The 16,065-nt window shown below is 38.1% G+C and overlaps 1 protein-coding gene and 1 pseudogene across 4 annotated transcripts in view; both read left to right on the top strand.

The window, feature by feature from the left end:
* GOLPH3L (golgi phosphoprotein 3 like) overlaps nucleotides 1-16,065 on the top strand; it is a gene marked incomplete at both ends in the record, with an annotated part of 40,886 nt that overhangs the window by 13,022 nt on the left and 11,799 nt on the right. The window contains 2 exons of one of the 3 annotated variants that reach the window (XM_079697998.1): nucleotides 8,951-9,082; nucleotides 10,549-10,663. In XM_079697998.1, the coding sequence (XP_079554124.1) occupies nucleotides 8,951-9,082; nucleotides 10,549-10,663 (247 nt within the window). The remainder of the gene's footprint in view (nucleotides 1-8,950; nucleotides 9,083-10,548; nucleotides 10,664-16,065) is intronic. The other 2 variants (XM_079697999.1, XM_079698000.1) reach the window with 2 other exon arrangements.
* LOC307048786 (ATP synthase membrane subunit K, mitochondrial-like) lies at nucleotides 5,328-6,749 on the top strand (annotated as a pseudogene). Its single transcript has one exon. The product of its transcript is annotated as an ATP synthase membrane subunit K, mitochondrial-like (transcript).

The following is a 16,065-nucleotide window of genomic DNA, read 5'->3' as shown; positions in this document are numbered from 1 at the left end:
CACCAAAATGATAATAGGATGATAGAATTATGGGCAATTTTTATTTTATTTTTTATGATTCTTTTTTTCTTTCCATATTTTCTAAAATATATGTATATTACTTTTTAATCAGGGAGAAAAGATCTATTTGAAGACAAAAGATATATCTGCATTCACGTAGTTTGGCTCTTCTGAGGTTTGAACATACCATAAATGCCTTTATGTGTTTCTAAATCTATTTTAAATCATTTGAGGAATTGTAGGAAAGTAGATTTAGCGCCTTAGACACATTTTCAGATTTTTTACTCCCCCTTTTCAACTTTCTTTGGATGGTGTGTAGCAATGAAAATTCCATTTTCTCATAAGTAACAGATTGTGGGAAAAGAAAGGCATGTAAGTTACTGTTACTGTTTTTGGTGCTACAATCATTTAAAAATTTTTTAGAATTAAAAATTGAGGACATTTTTACTGGCCAAAATGAGATTTAAAGCTTATGTGGGAATATTCAAAGATTACCAGTTGCTTTCCTTTATTTTGTATTTCCTTTTCACTGACAAGGCATTTCCATGTTGTTTTTATTTTCTGAACTTTTGATAGTGGTTTTTATTTTAAAAAGGGCGCAGGGGGAGTTTCCTGGTGGCCTAGTGATTAGGATTCCTGGCTCTCATGGCTTGAGAAATTGTATCCATTTGTCTAGGTTTATAATCCATTCTTCCCAATCATGCTGAAATCATCTGTTAAACCAGAATAACATCGAGGTCACAGTTCTTTATTCCCCATTATGATTAAGCAGAGTGAGCTTTTATTAATGCTTAATCTCTTTTCTAAAATGTCTCTTTTGACATGGATGGACCTAGTGACTGTCATACACAGTGAAGTAAGTCAGAAAGAGAAAAACAAATGTCATATATTAATGCATATATTTGGAATCTGAAAAAATTGGTATAGATGATCTTATTTACAAAGCAGAAATAGAGACACAGACCTAGAGAACAAACGTATGGATACCAAGGTGGAAGGTGGGGGGATGAATTGGAAAACTGGGATTGACATATAGTATAGCACAGGGAACTCTACTCAATGCTCTGTGGTGACCTAAATGAGAAGGAAATCCAAAAAAGAGGGGATATATGTATACGTATAGCTGATTCACTTTGCTGTACAGTATAAGCTAACTCAATATTGTAAAGCAATTAGACTCCAATAAAAATAAACAAAATGTCTCTTTTGGCTCTGTGGACATAGAAATATTAATCGGTGTTAGAATGAATCACATTAATTTATAAAAGAGGAATTTAGATCAAATCCTGGAAGCCACTCTTTTTATAGAGCACTTCAAAGGAAAATAGTAAATTAACTCTTCTTAAAGTAATTTTTAGAGGAAAAAAATGAAATAAAATTCATTTTGCTTGTAAAACTTTTTTTTTCTTGTATAATTTTTGATAACCCTGGAGATCATCATGCAGACATTAGGCTTTGGAACTGGGCATATAGAAAAGGCTTCAAGAAGACACAGTAAAATTCTTTCTCTCATGGAAAGTGAAGCAATTTTTATGTTGAATCTTCAGATTTGGTCGGGGAGAAAGATTTTTTTTTCAGTGTAGATAATTTGGAAAAATTAGAAAACCACTTTTTTGGTTGGTTTGTAGACAGTATTTTACATAATTGTGATAATCCTGAATATACAATTATGTATTTGCCTGTTTTTCATTCAAATTTATCATAAGGATTTTCTAACCATATTTTAAAAAACTCCTTTTAATGATGCTTTAAGTTTCTTTACTTTCTTTCCTCTTTTTACCCCAAGCAGGCAACTTTAAAATCTTTAACCTTCATTGTTGTTTTAAGGTGTGTCTTTAAAGAAGTTTGAATAACGAATACTTCACTAGGCAGAAATTCAGTGCAAAGTGTTGACTGTCTGAATTTATTGAAATTTTATTGTCCAACCTTTTACAAGAATAAAATAGCATTATCAAAAATTTCTATATGTATAATCTTTGACTCAAAAATTTCTTCTAGGAATTTATTCAACAGAAATACACATACAAATGAATATTTCTTTATAGCATTTTTTTTATAATGGCAAAAAATTGTAGGCAACCAATACATACATCAGAAAGGACTTGGGTAGATAAACTATACGGCATTTAGGGGCTTCCCTCGTGGCACAGTTTTTGAGAATCTGCCTACCAATGCAGGGGACACAGGTTCGAGTCATGGTCCAGGAAGATCCCACATGCCATGGAGCAACTAAGCCCATGCGCCACAACTGCTGAGCCTGCGCTCTAGAGCCTGCAAGGCACAACTGCTGAAGCCCGTGCGCCTTGAGCCCGTGCTCCGCAACAGGAGAAGCCACCACAATGAGAAGCCTGTGCACCGCAACGAAGAGTAGCCCCCGCTCACCGCAACTAGAGAAAGCGCACAGGCAGCAACGAAGACCTAACACAGCCAAAAATAAACAATTAAATTTACTAAAATAAAACTATAGTGCATCTAAAATGCAGTACTGGGCTTCCCTGGTGGCGAAGTGGTTGAGAGTCCTCCTGCCGATGCAGGGAACACGGGTTGGTGCCCCGGTCCGGGAAGATCCCACATGCCACGCAGCGGCTGGGTCTGTGAGCCATGGCCTCTGAGCCTGCGCGTCCGGAGCCTGTGCTCCGCAGCGGGAGAGGCCACAACAGTGAGAGGCCCGCGTACCGCAAAAAAAAAAAAAATAATAAAAAAAAAATAAAATGCAGTACTATGCAGTCATAACAATGATTGAGGTAGCTCTGTGTTTAGTGATGTGGAAAGATATCCAAAATAATGGCTAAGTGGAAAAGTTGCCACTCAGTATGATCTTATTTCTGTATGTAATATTAACAAATACATAATAGACTATGTATGTAAAATCTAGAAAATATCCACTAAACTGTTATGTGGAGATAAGATTATAGGAGACTTTTACTTTCTAAATTATACATTTCTAAAATATGATCTTTCTTTTCTTTTTTTTTTTTGACAATCATCTATTATGTTTAAAATCAAGACAAAAAAAATCTACTATCCAAAGATCTCATTCTGCCAATCCTCCAATAGTCTCTGTTGGTCATGAAGTAGTGTGCAATTTTGGTATTTTTAGTAGATCCTAAAATTTTTCTTTTTCTCTTTTCCCTCATGTATATAGCCTTTGGTAATTAAATTTAATGACTGAATGGTGAATTTCAGTATACATGTGCTAGATCATCCTGCATACTAAAGCAGTGGCCCTTTAACACAGCATCTTTATTATAGATGGTTTGAGAATTTACCAAGACAGCTCCATATATTTAGAGCAAAATGGACTTACAGTTATAATCATTTTTAAAACTCTTCATGTATATTTTTATACTTTTTTCTATTATGGCATATGATTCAATAAAAAGAAAGTTAAAAAACATTTGAAGAGTTTTATATAATATGGGATACTATGATGGGAAAGGGTGATATTGAAAAACATACAGTTTATACATCCTGGTCTCCATTGCTTCTTTTTTTTTTTTAATTCATTTTTGGCTGCCTTGGGTCTTCATTGCTGCACACGGGCTTTCTCTAGTTGTCGCAGGTGGGGGCTACTCTTCCTAGCGGTGCGCCGGCTTCTCATTGTGGTGGCTTCTCTTGTTGCAGAGCACAGGCTCTAGGCGTGCGGGCTTCAGTAGTTGTGGCACGTGGGCTCAGTAGTAGTGGCTCGCGAGCTCTAGAGCACAGGCTCAGTAGTTGTGGCACACGGGCTTAGTTGCTCCACAGCATTTGGGATCTTCCTGGACCAGGGCTCGAACCCGTGCCCCCTGCATTGGCAGGCAGATTCTTAACCACTGCACCACCAGTGAAGCCTCCATTGCTCCTTTATTTGCAGGGATTCTCATTTATAGTTCTGTTGACAATCTGACATCATTGTTACTGAAACAGAAGTTATATGGTCAGGCAGAAATGAAAAAACAAGAAAAACTTTCCTCTGATTGCATTAATACTGGCTGAAATGTTTGCACACCTGTTGAGATTCATAAAGTCATCAGGATTATATAAAAGTTATGCCTAAGTATATTATATATTGTAAAGTAAAGTTATAGTTTAACCTTAATGAGGCAGCTAACTTGTATAAACCAAGTATTAATTGGGTAAAAAAAGGCTTACTCCCTCCTTAAAGAGGAGTTACAAGTATTACTCCTGAAGTAGCCACGAGGCGGGCAGTGGAGAGAATTAATCCCAGGTTTTAGTCTAAGATCAGGCACTCAGGAAATTTGGATATGTCTAGGGATGCTTATGATTCAAGCTGACCTTTTGCCAGGTTAACATATTTACTCTCAATCATAAATATATGCTTTCAAAAAACATTTATTGAGAAATACTGTATATCAGTCATATACTCTCTCCCTAAGGAATTTATAGTCTACTGAGGACAAGCAGTTGGTTGCAATGTGATATAATAAATGATAGGGGAGAAGTAGACACACAAACACACACCCAGGTGAGGAATCTAACCCAAAGGATGGAGTGGAGGGAAAGATAATGTTGGAGAAGGTGACATGGAAGATGTGACCCTTGTACTCAATCCTTAAGAACAAGGAGGAGTTGAGTAAAGAAGAGTATTGGTTCTTCTAGACAGAGAGAACTGTGTATGCAAAGGCCAGTAGGCAAAAATGATGCATTAAGAGTACTTAAAATGGTTCCAGAAAGCTGGGGCATAGCGTTCTAGGGGAAAGAAGCCAGAGAGAGACTAGTAAGCAGCCTCCTGATTTAAGTGCTATTACTAAAAAATTTGGATTTGACTGGGAGGAGCATTTGAAAAATTTTTAAGCAGAAGGGAAGGGAGTTATATGATTAGCTTTGAGCTTAAAGATCATCCTGGCTGTGGGAAAAATGGAATTAGAAGACCTCTACTTCTGGCAGTACAGTGGTAAGACTTAATTTTTAATGTATTGTTGGTCCTTTGGAATGGAAAGAAAATCTTCAGGGCCCTGAAGCAAACACCAAAATTAAAATCCTAGACTTGAGCAAAAAACAAACATGAAAACCATATTGCTCTGGGGCAAATTACCAGATCAGTCCAGAGATTCAGGAATTAGGTGGTCAGGAATAAACTTTTGGGTTGAAATAAAATGGAGAAGCTAGGTTTAAATGTGGTCCCTGTTGTGTGGCAGTCTCCCAGTCCACCATGCCTTACTCTCAGCAGAAGCAAGTGCAGATCTTCCTCTCTAGAGGAAAATACCCTCAATTTAGGCCTCCAGAATCTCGTAGCTTCAAAAAAAATTAGCGGCGGGGCAGAGGAGCAGCTTCGTCAGTTGAAGGACACCTGCAGCGGGATCTGTGCGTTTTGGAAGATTGAAATCATGGCAGGTCCAGAAACTGATGCCCAGTACCAATTCACTGGTATCAAAAAAATATTTCAACTCTTACACTCTCACAGGGAGAATGAATTGTGTACTGGCCACATACAGAGGTATTGCTTTGATAGTTTTATACTTTAAGTTAAGGTCTAAAAAAACTCCAGCTGTGAAAACAACATAAACGGATTCTCAACTGTACCTCATCTGTTAAGTTCCCATGCCTGAAGAAGCTAATGTCAACTCATCATGTGATACCCAATTTGTACAATAAATTATGAACCTGGAAAAAGAAATTAAATATGGACCTCTTAATCAAATATCATCAAACATACAAAGAAAAATACACATGAGAAAGAATCAGCAGAAATAACAAATAATAGGTCATTCAAGGACCTTAGATATTAAAATGATCAACCAGTATGAAGTATCAATGATATTTTTAAAGAAATATAAGAATCACAAAATGAACAGGAAGAAATGATCACAAATGACCAGGCAAATGTGAAAAATAACTAAATAAAACTTTTAGAGATGAAAAATAGTTGAAATCAAAATCTCAGGGATAGTTTAACATATTAAATATAAATGGAGAGAGTAAATTGGAAGCCAGATATGAACTAACTCTTGTGAAATCAATATAGAGACAAAGGAAATGGAAAATATAAAGGAGAGATTAAAAGACATGGAGGTTAGAATAAGAAAGATTGAAAGAAAGAAAAAAGGAAATGAAGGAAAGCCAAAATTCTTATAAGAATTGAGAATTTTTGAGAAGTAAAAAATGAACGTACAGACATAGGAAGCATATTACCAAACAGGATGCGTAAGTTCACACACAGTCATGTTGTAGTCAAACTGCAAAACACCAAGAGAGAAGACCTTAAAGGACCAAAGGGAAAAGGCAAATCGCCTACCACAATCAATAAGAGTGATAGATTTCTCACTGCAACAGTGGAAGTTAGGAGGGCATAATATCTTCAATGTGATAAAGAGAAAACTATCAACCTAGAATTTTATGTCCAGAGAAGAAGTATTTTAAAAACAATGGTAAAATAAAGACATTTCACATAAACAAAATAAAGTTTGTCTCCAACAGACTTTCATTTAAGGAAATTCTACTTTAGGAGGAAGGAAAATGGTACCAGAAAGGAGGTCTGAGATGCACGAAGGAATGGTGAGCAAAGAATTTGGTAAGCAACTGAGTAAATCTAAACAAGGGCTACCTGTATAAAATAATGATGATGCTAATAATGATGTCTAATTTGTGAGGTTAAAAAAAAGATAAAATATTGGCAAACTAGGAGAGTGATTAATATATTGATTTGTTTTAAAAATAAATTAGATCTTGTATGAATTTTAAATGATCATGCATGTTAAAATTTCAAAAATAACTTCCTGGGCTTCCCTGGTGGCGCAGTGGTTGAGAGTCTGCCTGCCGATGCAGGGGACACGGGTTCGTGCCCCAGTCCGGGAGGATCCCACGTGCCGCAGAGCGGCTGGGCCCGTGAGCCATGGCTGCTGAGCCTGCGCGTCCGGAGCCTGTGCTCCGCAACGGGAGAAGCCACAACAGTGAGAGGCCCGCGTAATGCAAAAAAAAAAAAAAAAAAAAAAAAAAAAAAAAAACTTCCTAAAGAAAAGTGAATGTACAACTTCCAAATCAGTAAAGAGGAAAACTGGAATTTTTTAAAGATGTTTTTTAATTCTTTGCCACCACTTAGCTTTGTGACCTCTATCATATTACGTAACCTCCATAAGCCTTAATTTCCCCATCTTTAAAATGTGGATAATAGTAATACCTCCCTTATAAGACTCTTGTGAAGATGTAATCATATAATGCATGCAAAAAAGCTTAGCACAAATCTACTGCATAATAACTGTTCAACAAATATTAGACATTACTGTTATTACTAGTGACTTAGTCTTGGTGATGCTTTAAAGCCATGCTAGAATCTGCCAACATCACACCCACCTTCTCTCCAGTGAGAGGGAATGCTACACACAAAGATAGCTAAAGAGTGTTAAACAGTTCTGATAACATTGATGGGTCTTCCTTGTGTTAATCATAACTCCTTGTTCAGAACCTTCAGAATTTAATATTGCCTTTCAATAAAAAGTTCAGAGCATCAAGGCTTTCCACAGCCTAGCCCAACCAACTTGATCTCATGAGTTCTCTTTAAATTCTTGAGTTAAATCTGTAAACATATTTGAGGTCTCCTTCCTTGACACTTTTACTTGGAACACCCTTTTGAAGAACAGGTAAAATTTGGATGACTTCCTTCATCTGGAAAATCCACCCTCTCTGCTAAATTCCACCTATTCTTCAAACCCCAGCTCAAGTCCCATAAGAGTTCCTGACTACTCTAGCCCAAAAGTGATTTATAATTTGAAAAACTATCATCTAAACCAAACTTCCAGGACTTCCCTGGTGGTGCAGCGGTTAAGAATCCACCTGCCAGTGCAGGGGACATGGGTTCGAGCCCTGGTCAGGGAAGATTCCACATGCTTCGGAGCAACTAAACCCGTGCGCCACAACTACTGAGTCTTCACTCTAGAGCCTGCAAGCCACAACTACTGAGTCTGCACTCTAGAGCCCGCAAGCCACAACTACTGAGCCTGCGTGCCACAACTACTGAAGCCCACATGCCTAGAGCCCATGCTTCACAACAAGAGAAGCCACTGCAATGAGAAGCCCACACACCACAACGAAGAGTAGCCCCGCTTGCTGCAACTAGAGAAAGCCTACACGCAGCAACGAAGACCCAACGCAACCAATAAATAAATAAATAGATTTATTAATTTAAAATAAATAAATAAACAAGCCAAACTTCCTATAGTGATTTATGCCTGTCTCTTCTACTCCATTTTAGATTGAGCTTTTATTTAAATTTTATATTATCGCAGAAAATTTTCCTGGAGTTTGCATGGTCTTTCCAGCTACATTTTCAGCTCCTTAAGACAGTGGCTATTAACTATATACCTTTGTATTCCCTATAGTTCCTAGGGAAGAGAAACTAACATTTAAGTGCCTATGATATGCCAGGTACTATACTAAATGGTTTCTTATATATATCTCACTTATTCCTCACAATAAACTTATAAAGATAGATATCAGTGCCCCCATTTTACAGATGAGGACATTGCACTTGAGAAAGGCTAAGTAACATACCCAAGGCACTTAACTAGTCAGTGGCAGAGCTGACTATACCACCCATCAAAATAGCTTGCAAATAATACATGTCTTGGAGGCGTAAAAGGCTCAAATGATTTATACATTTTTCTACTTGACTTATTTGTATCCCGCTCTGAAATTTAGAGTGTCATGGAAACAGATTTCAAAGAAGCCAGAAGTCTTCTCAAAAATTAAAATTTGGCATGCCAATTGTTAACTAACAGCCAAACCACAGGAATTCACAAAGACCTTGAAGTTAGACAGAAAGTCATACTTTGGGGCAGGGGGTTAGATTAAGGGACTTAAAGAGATTTTTTTCATTTATTTTATACGTTGCCTTGAGTTCATGTAATGTGAAGTGAAATGAATCACACAACAAAGTGGACCATTCTTTGAGTGCTTGCTGCAAGTCCATATCCCTTTCAGAACATTCTTTCTCTTCTCTTTTCCCCTTTCCTAGGGTTACACATCTTTCTGGAATGACTGCATATCATCTGGCCTGCGAGGGGGCATCCTGATAGAGCTGGCCATGCGAGGTCGAATCTATCTAGAACCTCCCACCATGCGTAAGAAGCGACTACTAGACAGAAAGGTAGAGCGTCCTCTGCGAACATCCTCTTATGAAAGGGCAGATAGCAACAGTCCATTTTGGATGAATAGGAAGATTTGAGTAGTGAGACAATATAAATATCACTTATTCAGTTGTCCCATTGTCTAGCAGGTTTAGTTATCCTGTAGCAGAGAAAGAAATCCAAGTATCCATGGTCAAAAGAGTTATAAGAAATTCATGATTTTGTCTTCCATTTTTATGCAGAAAAATCACATTTAGGATGGTGTTATTTTTCTCTCTATATCTGTACCTATAATATTATGAAATAGAGTATTGTATATGAAGAGGCAAACATGTGGGTCAGGTACAGTCTTTACTTAACTCTGGTCATCCTCAGATAACCATTCAATTTCCCTCCTTCCAAGTATTTTGCAAGTTCTCTCTAGCCTATGAGGTATACCGCCCTCTCCATTTTCTTACTACTCATTTTTTCCATTCACAACTTCATTGTCATACTCAGCACTCTACTGAAACTACATTCTTAGGTGTCACCAGCTAATTTTCAGTCTTCAATTTATTTTTCTCTTTTAACCTATATGTGGTGTTCAACACTTTTGACTACCTCTTACTTGAAACTTTCTGTTCTTTCTAAAAAATCTCTATTTATTTATTATTATTATTATTTTTGGCTGTGTCGGGTCTTAGTTGCGGCATGCGCGATCCTCATTGCAGCGTGCGGACTTCTCTAGTTGTGGCGCATGGGCTTCTCTCTAGTTGTGGCACATGGGCTCAGTAGTTGCAGCGCACGGGCTTAATTGCCCCACAGCATGTGGGATCTTAGTTCCACGACCAGGGATCAAACCTGCATCCCCTGCATTGGAAGGTAGATTCTTAACCACTGGACCACCAGGAAAGTTCCATCTGTTCTTGACCTTTGCTATATTACATCCTCTTGCTTCTCTGGCTGTACCCTATTTCCTTTACTTTTCCATTCCTTAACATCTAAGTCTCAGTTTGTATCACTCTGTATAACTTTTGGAGAAATCATTTACTTTTACAGCTTCATCTATCACCCCCATGATATATTAACTCCCAAATTTCTAGGCCTGTCTTCTTTTTCCACCCCCAGGAACATACTTAAGTATTGTCCAGACATTTCAACTTAGCTATCCCATATCAGTTAAAACCAAACGTCATCAACTTTTCCTGACTTTCCTATCTTTATTAATTGTTTCACAAGTTGGTTTTCCAGGCTCAAAGAGTTATTATTGAATCTTTTCTCCATCATCATTTATATCCAGTTTGTCATTGGGGCCCACTTCAATTTTTTTTTTTATCTCCCTATTATCACCCCATACTAGATTTTAAATTTCTGAGGACAGAGAAAATATGTTATGCTGCTTTGCATTTCCTATGACTTAACCAATAATATAGGTATAGCATATTGAATAACTTTAATTTGAATGAAGTATATCAACCAGGGTCTCTTGTTTCTTCTTTTCTGAAAGGTACTACTAAAGTCAGACAGCCCAACGGGTGATGTTTTACTGGATGAAACTCTCAAACACATCAAAGCAACTGAACCCACAGAAACTGTCCAAACATGGATAGAGCTACTCACTGGTAAGACTCAGAATGATTTAAAAATCCCACATTTTATCATTTTTATCCTACTCTTAAGGTTGGGAGAAGAAGTATAGAAGGTCAGGGTGCTACGTAAGATATATATGGTTCACTGTTTAACTGTACTAATGAGGGACAAAAAAGACATGATTAATCAGTACATAAAGTTTTCCAAAGCTTCATCTTACCTCTGTCCACCTCATAAGCTCACAAGAACTTTTTTAACAACCATGTTGATGTATAATTCACATCCCATACAGTTGACCCATTTAAAGTATACAATTAAATGGATTTTAGTATATTCACACAGTTGTGCAACCATCATCACAACCTAAGTTTAGAACATTTTCATCATCCCCAAAATAAACCCCACACTCATTAGCAGTTTTCCCCACATTTCCCCAACCCTCCTGCCCAGCTACAGGCAACCACTAATCTACGTTCTGCCTCTGTAGATTTGCCTATTCTGGATATTCCATATAAATGAAATCATACAACTTATGGTTTTTTGTGACTAACTTCCAAGGATAATATTTTCAAGGTTCATCCATGTTGTGGCATGTATTGGCACTTCATTCCTGTTTTTCTCAAGGTCAAGTTCAAAAACTTTAATATGAATAATCAAGCCTAAGGCATAATATTTTAGGAGAATATTCCACAGGGCACTTTGAGATCACAACCAGTGTCACCTTCTGGAACAATTTTTTTTTTTTTTTTTTTTTTTTTGCGGTATGCGGGCCTCTCACTGTTGTGGCCTCTTCCGTTGCGGAGCACAGGCTCCGGACGCGCAGGCTCAGCGGCCATGGCTCACGGGCCCAGCCGCTCCGTGGCATGTTGGATCCTCCCGGACCAGGGCACGAACCCGTGTCCCCTGCATCAGCAGGCGGACTCTCAACCACTGCGCCACCAGGGAAGCCCTGGAACAATTTTTTTAACTGAAGTTCTTATTGAGACATTTGTATATTCACATGCAGTTGTAAGAAATAATACAGAAATATCCCTTTATATGCTTTGTCCAGAATCCCCCGTTGGTAACATTTCTCAAAATTTTAATATATGACAACCAGGATACTGAAATTGATACAATCCACCAATCTTATTAGAATTTCCCCCCCTTTTTTTTTTTTTGGCCACACTGCAAAGCGTGCAGAATCTTAGTTCCCAAACCAAGGATCAAACTTGTGCCCCCTGCAATGGAAGTGCAGAGTCTTAACCACCGGACCACCAGGGAAGTCCCAAGAATTTCCCCAGTTTTAATTTGACTCCTTTTTATTGCCAAATAATATTTCATTATATGCTTTTACAACTTTAATTACTTATTCATCAGTTGATGGACATTTGAGTTATTTCCACTTTTTGGCTATTATGAATAGTGCTGCTATGAACATTCATAGACAAGTTTTTGTGTGGACATGTTTTAACTTTGGGGGGTATATAGTTAACTTTTTATTGTGGTAAATGTACATATTTATTATCTTAATCATAAGTGTACAATTCAGTGACATTAAATACAGGCACAGTATTATATAACCATCACTTCTCTCTACACTCAAAGCTTTCACATCATCGCAAACACCCCCCTTCCTCCCTCCCTTCATTCCACCTACTTTCTGTCTCTATGAATTTGCCTGTACTAAGTAACTCATATAAGTGGAATCATATAATATTTCTCCTTCTATGTCTGGCTTATTTCACTAAGCATGTTTTCAAGGTCCATTCATTTTGTAGCATACATCAAAATCTCATTCCTTTTTATGGTTGAATAATATTCTACTGTATGTGTATACCACATTTTGTTCATTTCATCTGTTGATGGACACTTGGGTGTTTCCATCTTTTGGCTATTGTGGATAATGCTGCTGTGAACATTTTTGTACATATATCTGTTCAAGTCACTGCTTTCCATTCTTTTGGATGTATATCTTGGAGTAGAATTACTGGGTATGTGATAGTTCAATGTTTTGAGAAACCACCAAACTGTTTTCTACAGAGGCTGCACTCTTTTACATTCTTACCAGCCAAGTGTGAAGGTTGCAATTTCTCCACATCCTCATCAACACTTTTTATATTCTAATTTTTGTTTTGTTTTGTTTTTAATTATAGCCATCCTAGTAGGTGTGAAGTGGTATCTCACTGTGGTTTTGATTTGCATTTCCCTAATGATTAATGATGTTGAGCATCTTTTCATGGACCATTTATATATCTTCTTTGGAGAAATGTCTATTCAAGTCCTTTGCCCATTTTTGAATTGGCTTCTGTTGTTGTTGTTGAGTTTTAGAAGCTCTTTCTATATTCTAGATAGTAATCCCTTATCAGATATATGATTTGCAAATATCTTCTCTCATTCTGTAAGTTATCTCTTCACTTTACTGATAATAACTCTTGATGTACAAAAGTTCTTAATTTTGATGAAGTCCAACTTATCTACTTGTTGCCTGTACTTTTGGTGTCATATCCATGAAATCTTTGCCAAATCTAATGTCATAAAGATTTTCCCCAGTGCTTTCTTCTAAGAGTTTTATAGTTTTAGTTCTTAAATTTGGTTCTTTGATCCATTTTTACTTAATTTTTGTATATGATGTAAGGTAAAGGTTCAGCTTCATTCTTTTGCATGTGGATATGCAGTTTCTCAGAACCATTTGTTAAAAACACTATTCTTTCCCTCTTGAATGGTGTTGGCAGCCTTGTTGAAAAATCAGTTGACCATATCTGTGAGGGTTTATTTCTGGGCTCTCTATTCTATTGCATTAATCTGTATGTTTGTCCTTATGCCAGTACCATACTGTTTTACTTACTGTAGCTTCGTAGTAAGTTTTTTGTTTGTTTGTTTGTTTGTTTGTTTTGCATTACGCGGGCCTCTCACTGTTGTGGCATCTCCCGTTGTGGGGCACAGGCTCCAGACGCGCAAGCTCAGTGGCTGTGGCCCACGGGCATAGCCACTCCACGGCATGTGGGATCTTCCCGGACCGGGGCACGAGCCCGAGTCCCCTGCATCGGCAGGCAGACTCTCAACCACTGCGTCACAAGGGAAGCCCTTGTGTAAGTTTTGAAGTTGGGAAAGTATGAGTCCACTAACTTTATTCTTCTTTTTCAAGTTATTTTGGCTGTTCTGGGTCCCTTGCAATTCCATATGAATTTGAGGATCAGCTTTTCCACTTCTGTGGAAAAGCCTGTTAGAATTTGATAGGGATTGTGTTGAACCTGTAGATCTCTTTGGGTGGTATTGCCATTTTAACAGTGTTAAGTCTTCCTGTCCATTAAAAGAAGTTCAGTCTGGGGCTTCCTTGGTGGCACAGTGGTTGAGAGTCCGCCTGCTGATGCAGGGGACATGGGTACGTGCCCCGGTCCAGGAAGATCCCACATGCTGCAGAGCGGCTGGGCCCGTGAGCCATGGCCACTGAGCCTGCACGTCCGGAGCCTGTGCTCCGCAACGGGAGAGGCCACAACAGTGAGAGGCCCATGTACTGCAAAAAAAAAAACAACAAAACAAAACAAAAAGAAGCTCAGTCTGTCCATTATTTATGTCTTCTTTAATTTCTTTCAGCAGTGTTTTATAGTTTTCAGTGTACAAATCTTCCACCTCCCTGGTTAGGCTTATTCCTAAATATTTAATTTTCTTAGACACTATTATAAATGAGATTGCTTTCTTTTTTTTTTTTTTTTTTTTTTTTTTGCGGTATGCGGGCCTCTCACTGTTGTGGCCTCTCCCGTTGCGGAGCGCAGGCTCAGCGGCCATGGCTCACGGGCCCAGCCGCTCCGCGGCATGTGGGATCCTTCCAGACCGGGGCACGAACCCGTGTCCCCTGCATCGGCAGGTGGACTCTCAACCACTGCGCCACCAGGGAAGCCCAACAACTGGTTTTTTGTGTGTTCATCTTGTACCCTGCAACTTAGCTGAGTTTATTAGCTCTAGTAGCTTTCTGTGTACTTTGGGGGATTTTCTATGTATAGGATCATGTCATCTGCAAACAGAGATAGTTTTAGTTTTTCCTTTACAATTTAGATGCCTTTAATTTTTTCTTTCTTGTCTACTAGCTCTGGCCAGAACTTCCAGTAAATTGTTGAATAGCAGTGGTGAAAGCAGGCATCCTTGTCTTTCTTGTTCCTTGACCTTTGGGGGATCTTTCAGCCTTTTACCATTGAATATGTTATTAGCTTTGAGGTTTTCATAAATACTCTTTATCATGTTGAGGAATTTTTCTTTTACTCCTAGTTTCCTATAAGTTTTTCTCATGAAATGGTGTTTGTTTTTCTCAAGTTGCTTTTCTGAGTCAAGTGAGATGATCATGTGAGGTTTTTTTTCATTCTATTAAATGATGTATTACATTGTTTGACTTTTTATTGAGATATAATTGGCATAAGCATTATATTAATTTCAGGTGTACATCATATTGATTCAATATTTGTACATATTATGAAATGATCACCACAATAAGTCTAGTTAGTATCCATCATCACACATAGTTAGTTTTTTTTTCTTGTATGAGAACTTTTTTTTTTAATGTTTATTTATTTATTTATTTATTTATTTATTTGGCTGCACCGGGTCTTAGTTGCAGTACACGGGATCTTCATTGCTGCATGCAGGATCTTCGTTGCGGCATATGGGACCTTTTAGTTGTGGCAAGTAGGATCTTTAGTTGTGGCATGTGAGCTCTTAGTTGTGGCATGTGGGATCTAGTTCTCCGACCAGGGATCGAACCCGGGCCCCCTGCATTGGGAGCATGGAGTCTTAACCACTGGACCACCAAGGAAGTCCTGAGAACTTTTAAGATCTGTTTTCTTAGAACTTTCAAATATATAATACAGTGTTATTAACTATAGTCACCATGCTGTACATTACATCCCCAGGATTTATTTATTTTATAACTAGAATTTTTTATCTTTTGATCTCCTTCACCCATTCTGGCATTCTCCCCCTTCCTGCCCCTAGCAACTACCAATCTGTTCTCTGTATCTATGATTTTGGAATTTTTTATTTTTGTTTTACATTCCACATATAAGTGAGATCATAATAGTATTTGTCTTTCTCTGTCTGACTTTTTTTTTTTTTTTTTTTTGCGGTATGTGGGCCTCTTACTGTTGTGGCCTCTCCCATTGCGGAGCACAGGCTCCAGACGCGCAGGCTCAACGGCCATGGCTCACGGGCCCAGCCGCTCCACAGCATGTGGGATCCTCCCGGACCGGGGCACGAACCCGTGTCCCCTGCATCGGCAGGCGGACTCTCAACCACTGCGCCACCAGGGAAGCCCTGACTTTTTTTTATATAGATTTATGTGGGCATTCAGCCTCACTTATTTATTTTATTTTATATTTTTTTAATATTTATTTATTTATTTGGTTGTGTCGGGTCTTTGGTGCAGCAGGCAGGCTCCTTAGTTGCAGCTCGCAGGCTCCTTAGT

The sequence above is a fragment of the Hyperoodon ampullatus genome (assembly GCF_949752795.1).
Source record: "Hyperoodon ampullatus genome assembly, chromosome: 2".
Classification (NCBI taxonomy): domain Eukaryota; kingdom Metazoa; phylum Chordata; class Mammalia; order Artiodactyla; family Ziphiidae; genus Hyperoodon; species Hyperoodon ampullatus.
This window is presented reverse-complemented; position numbering and strand designations above follow the sequence as displayed.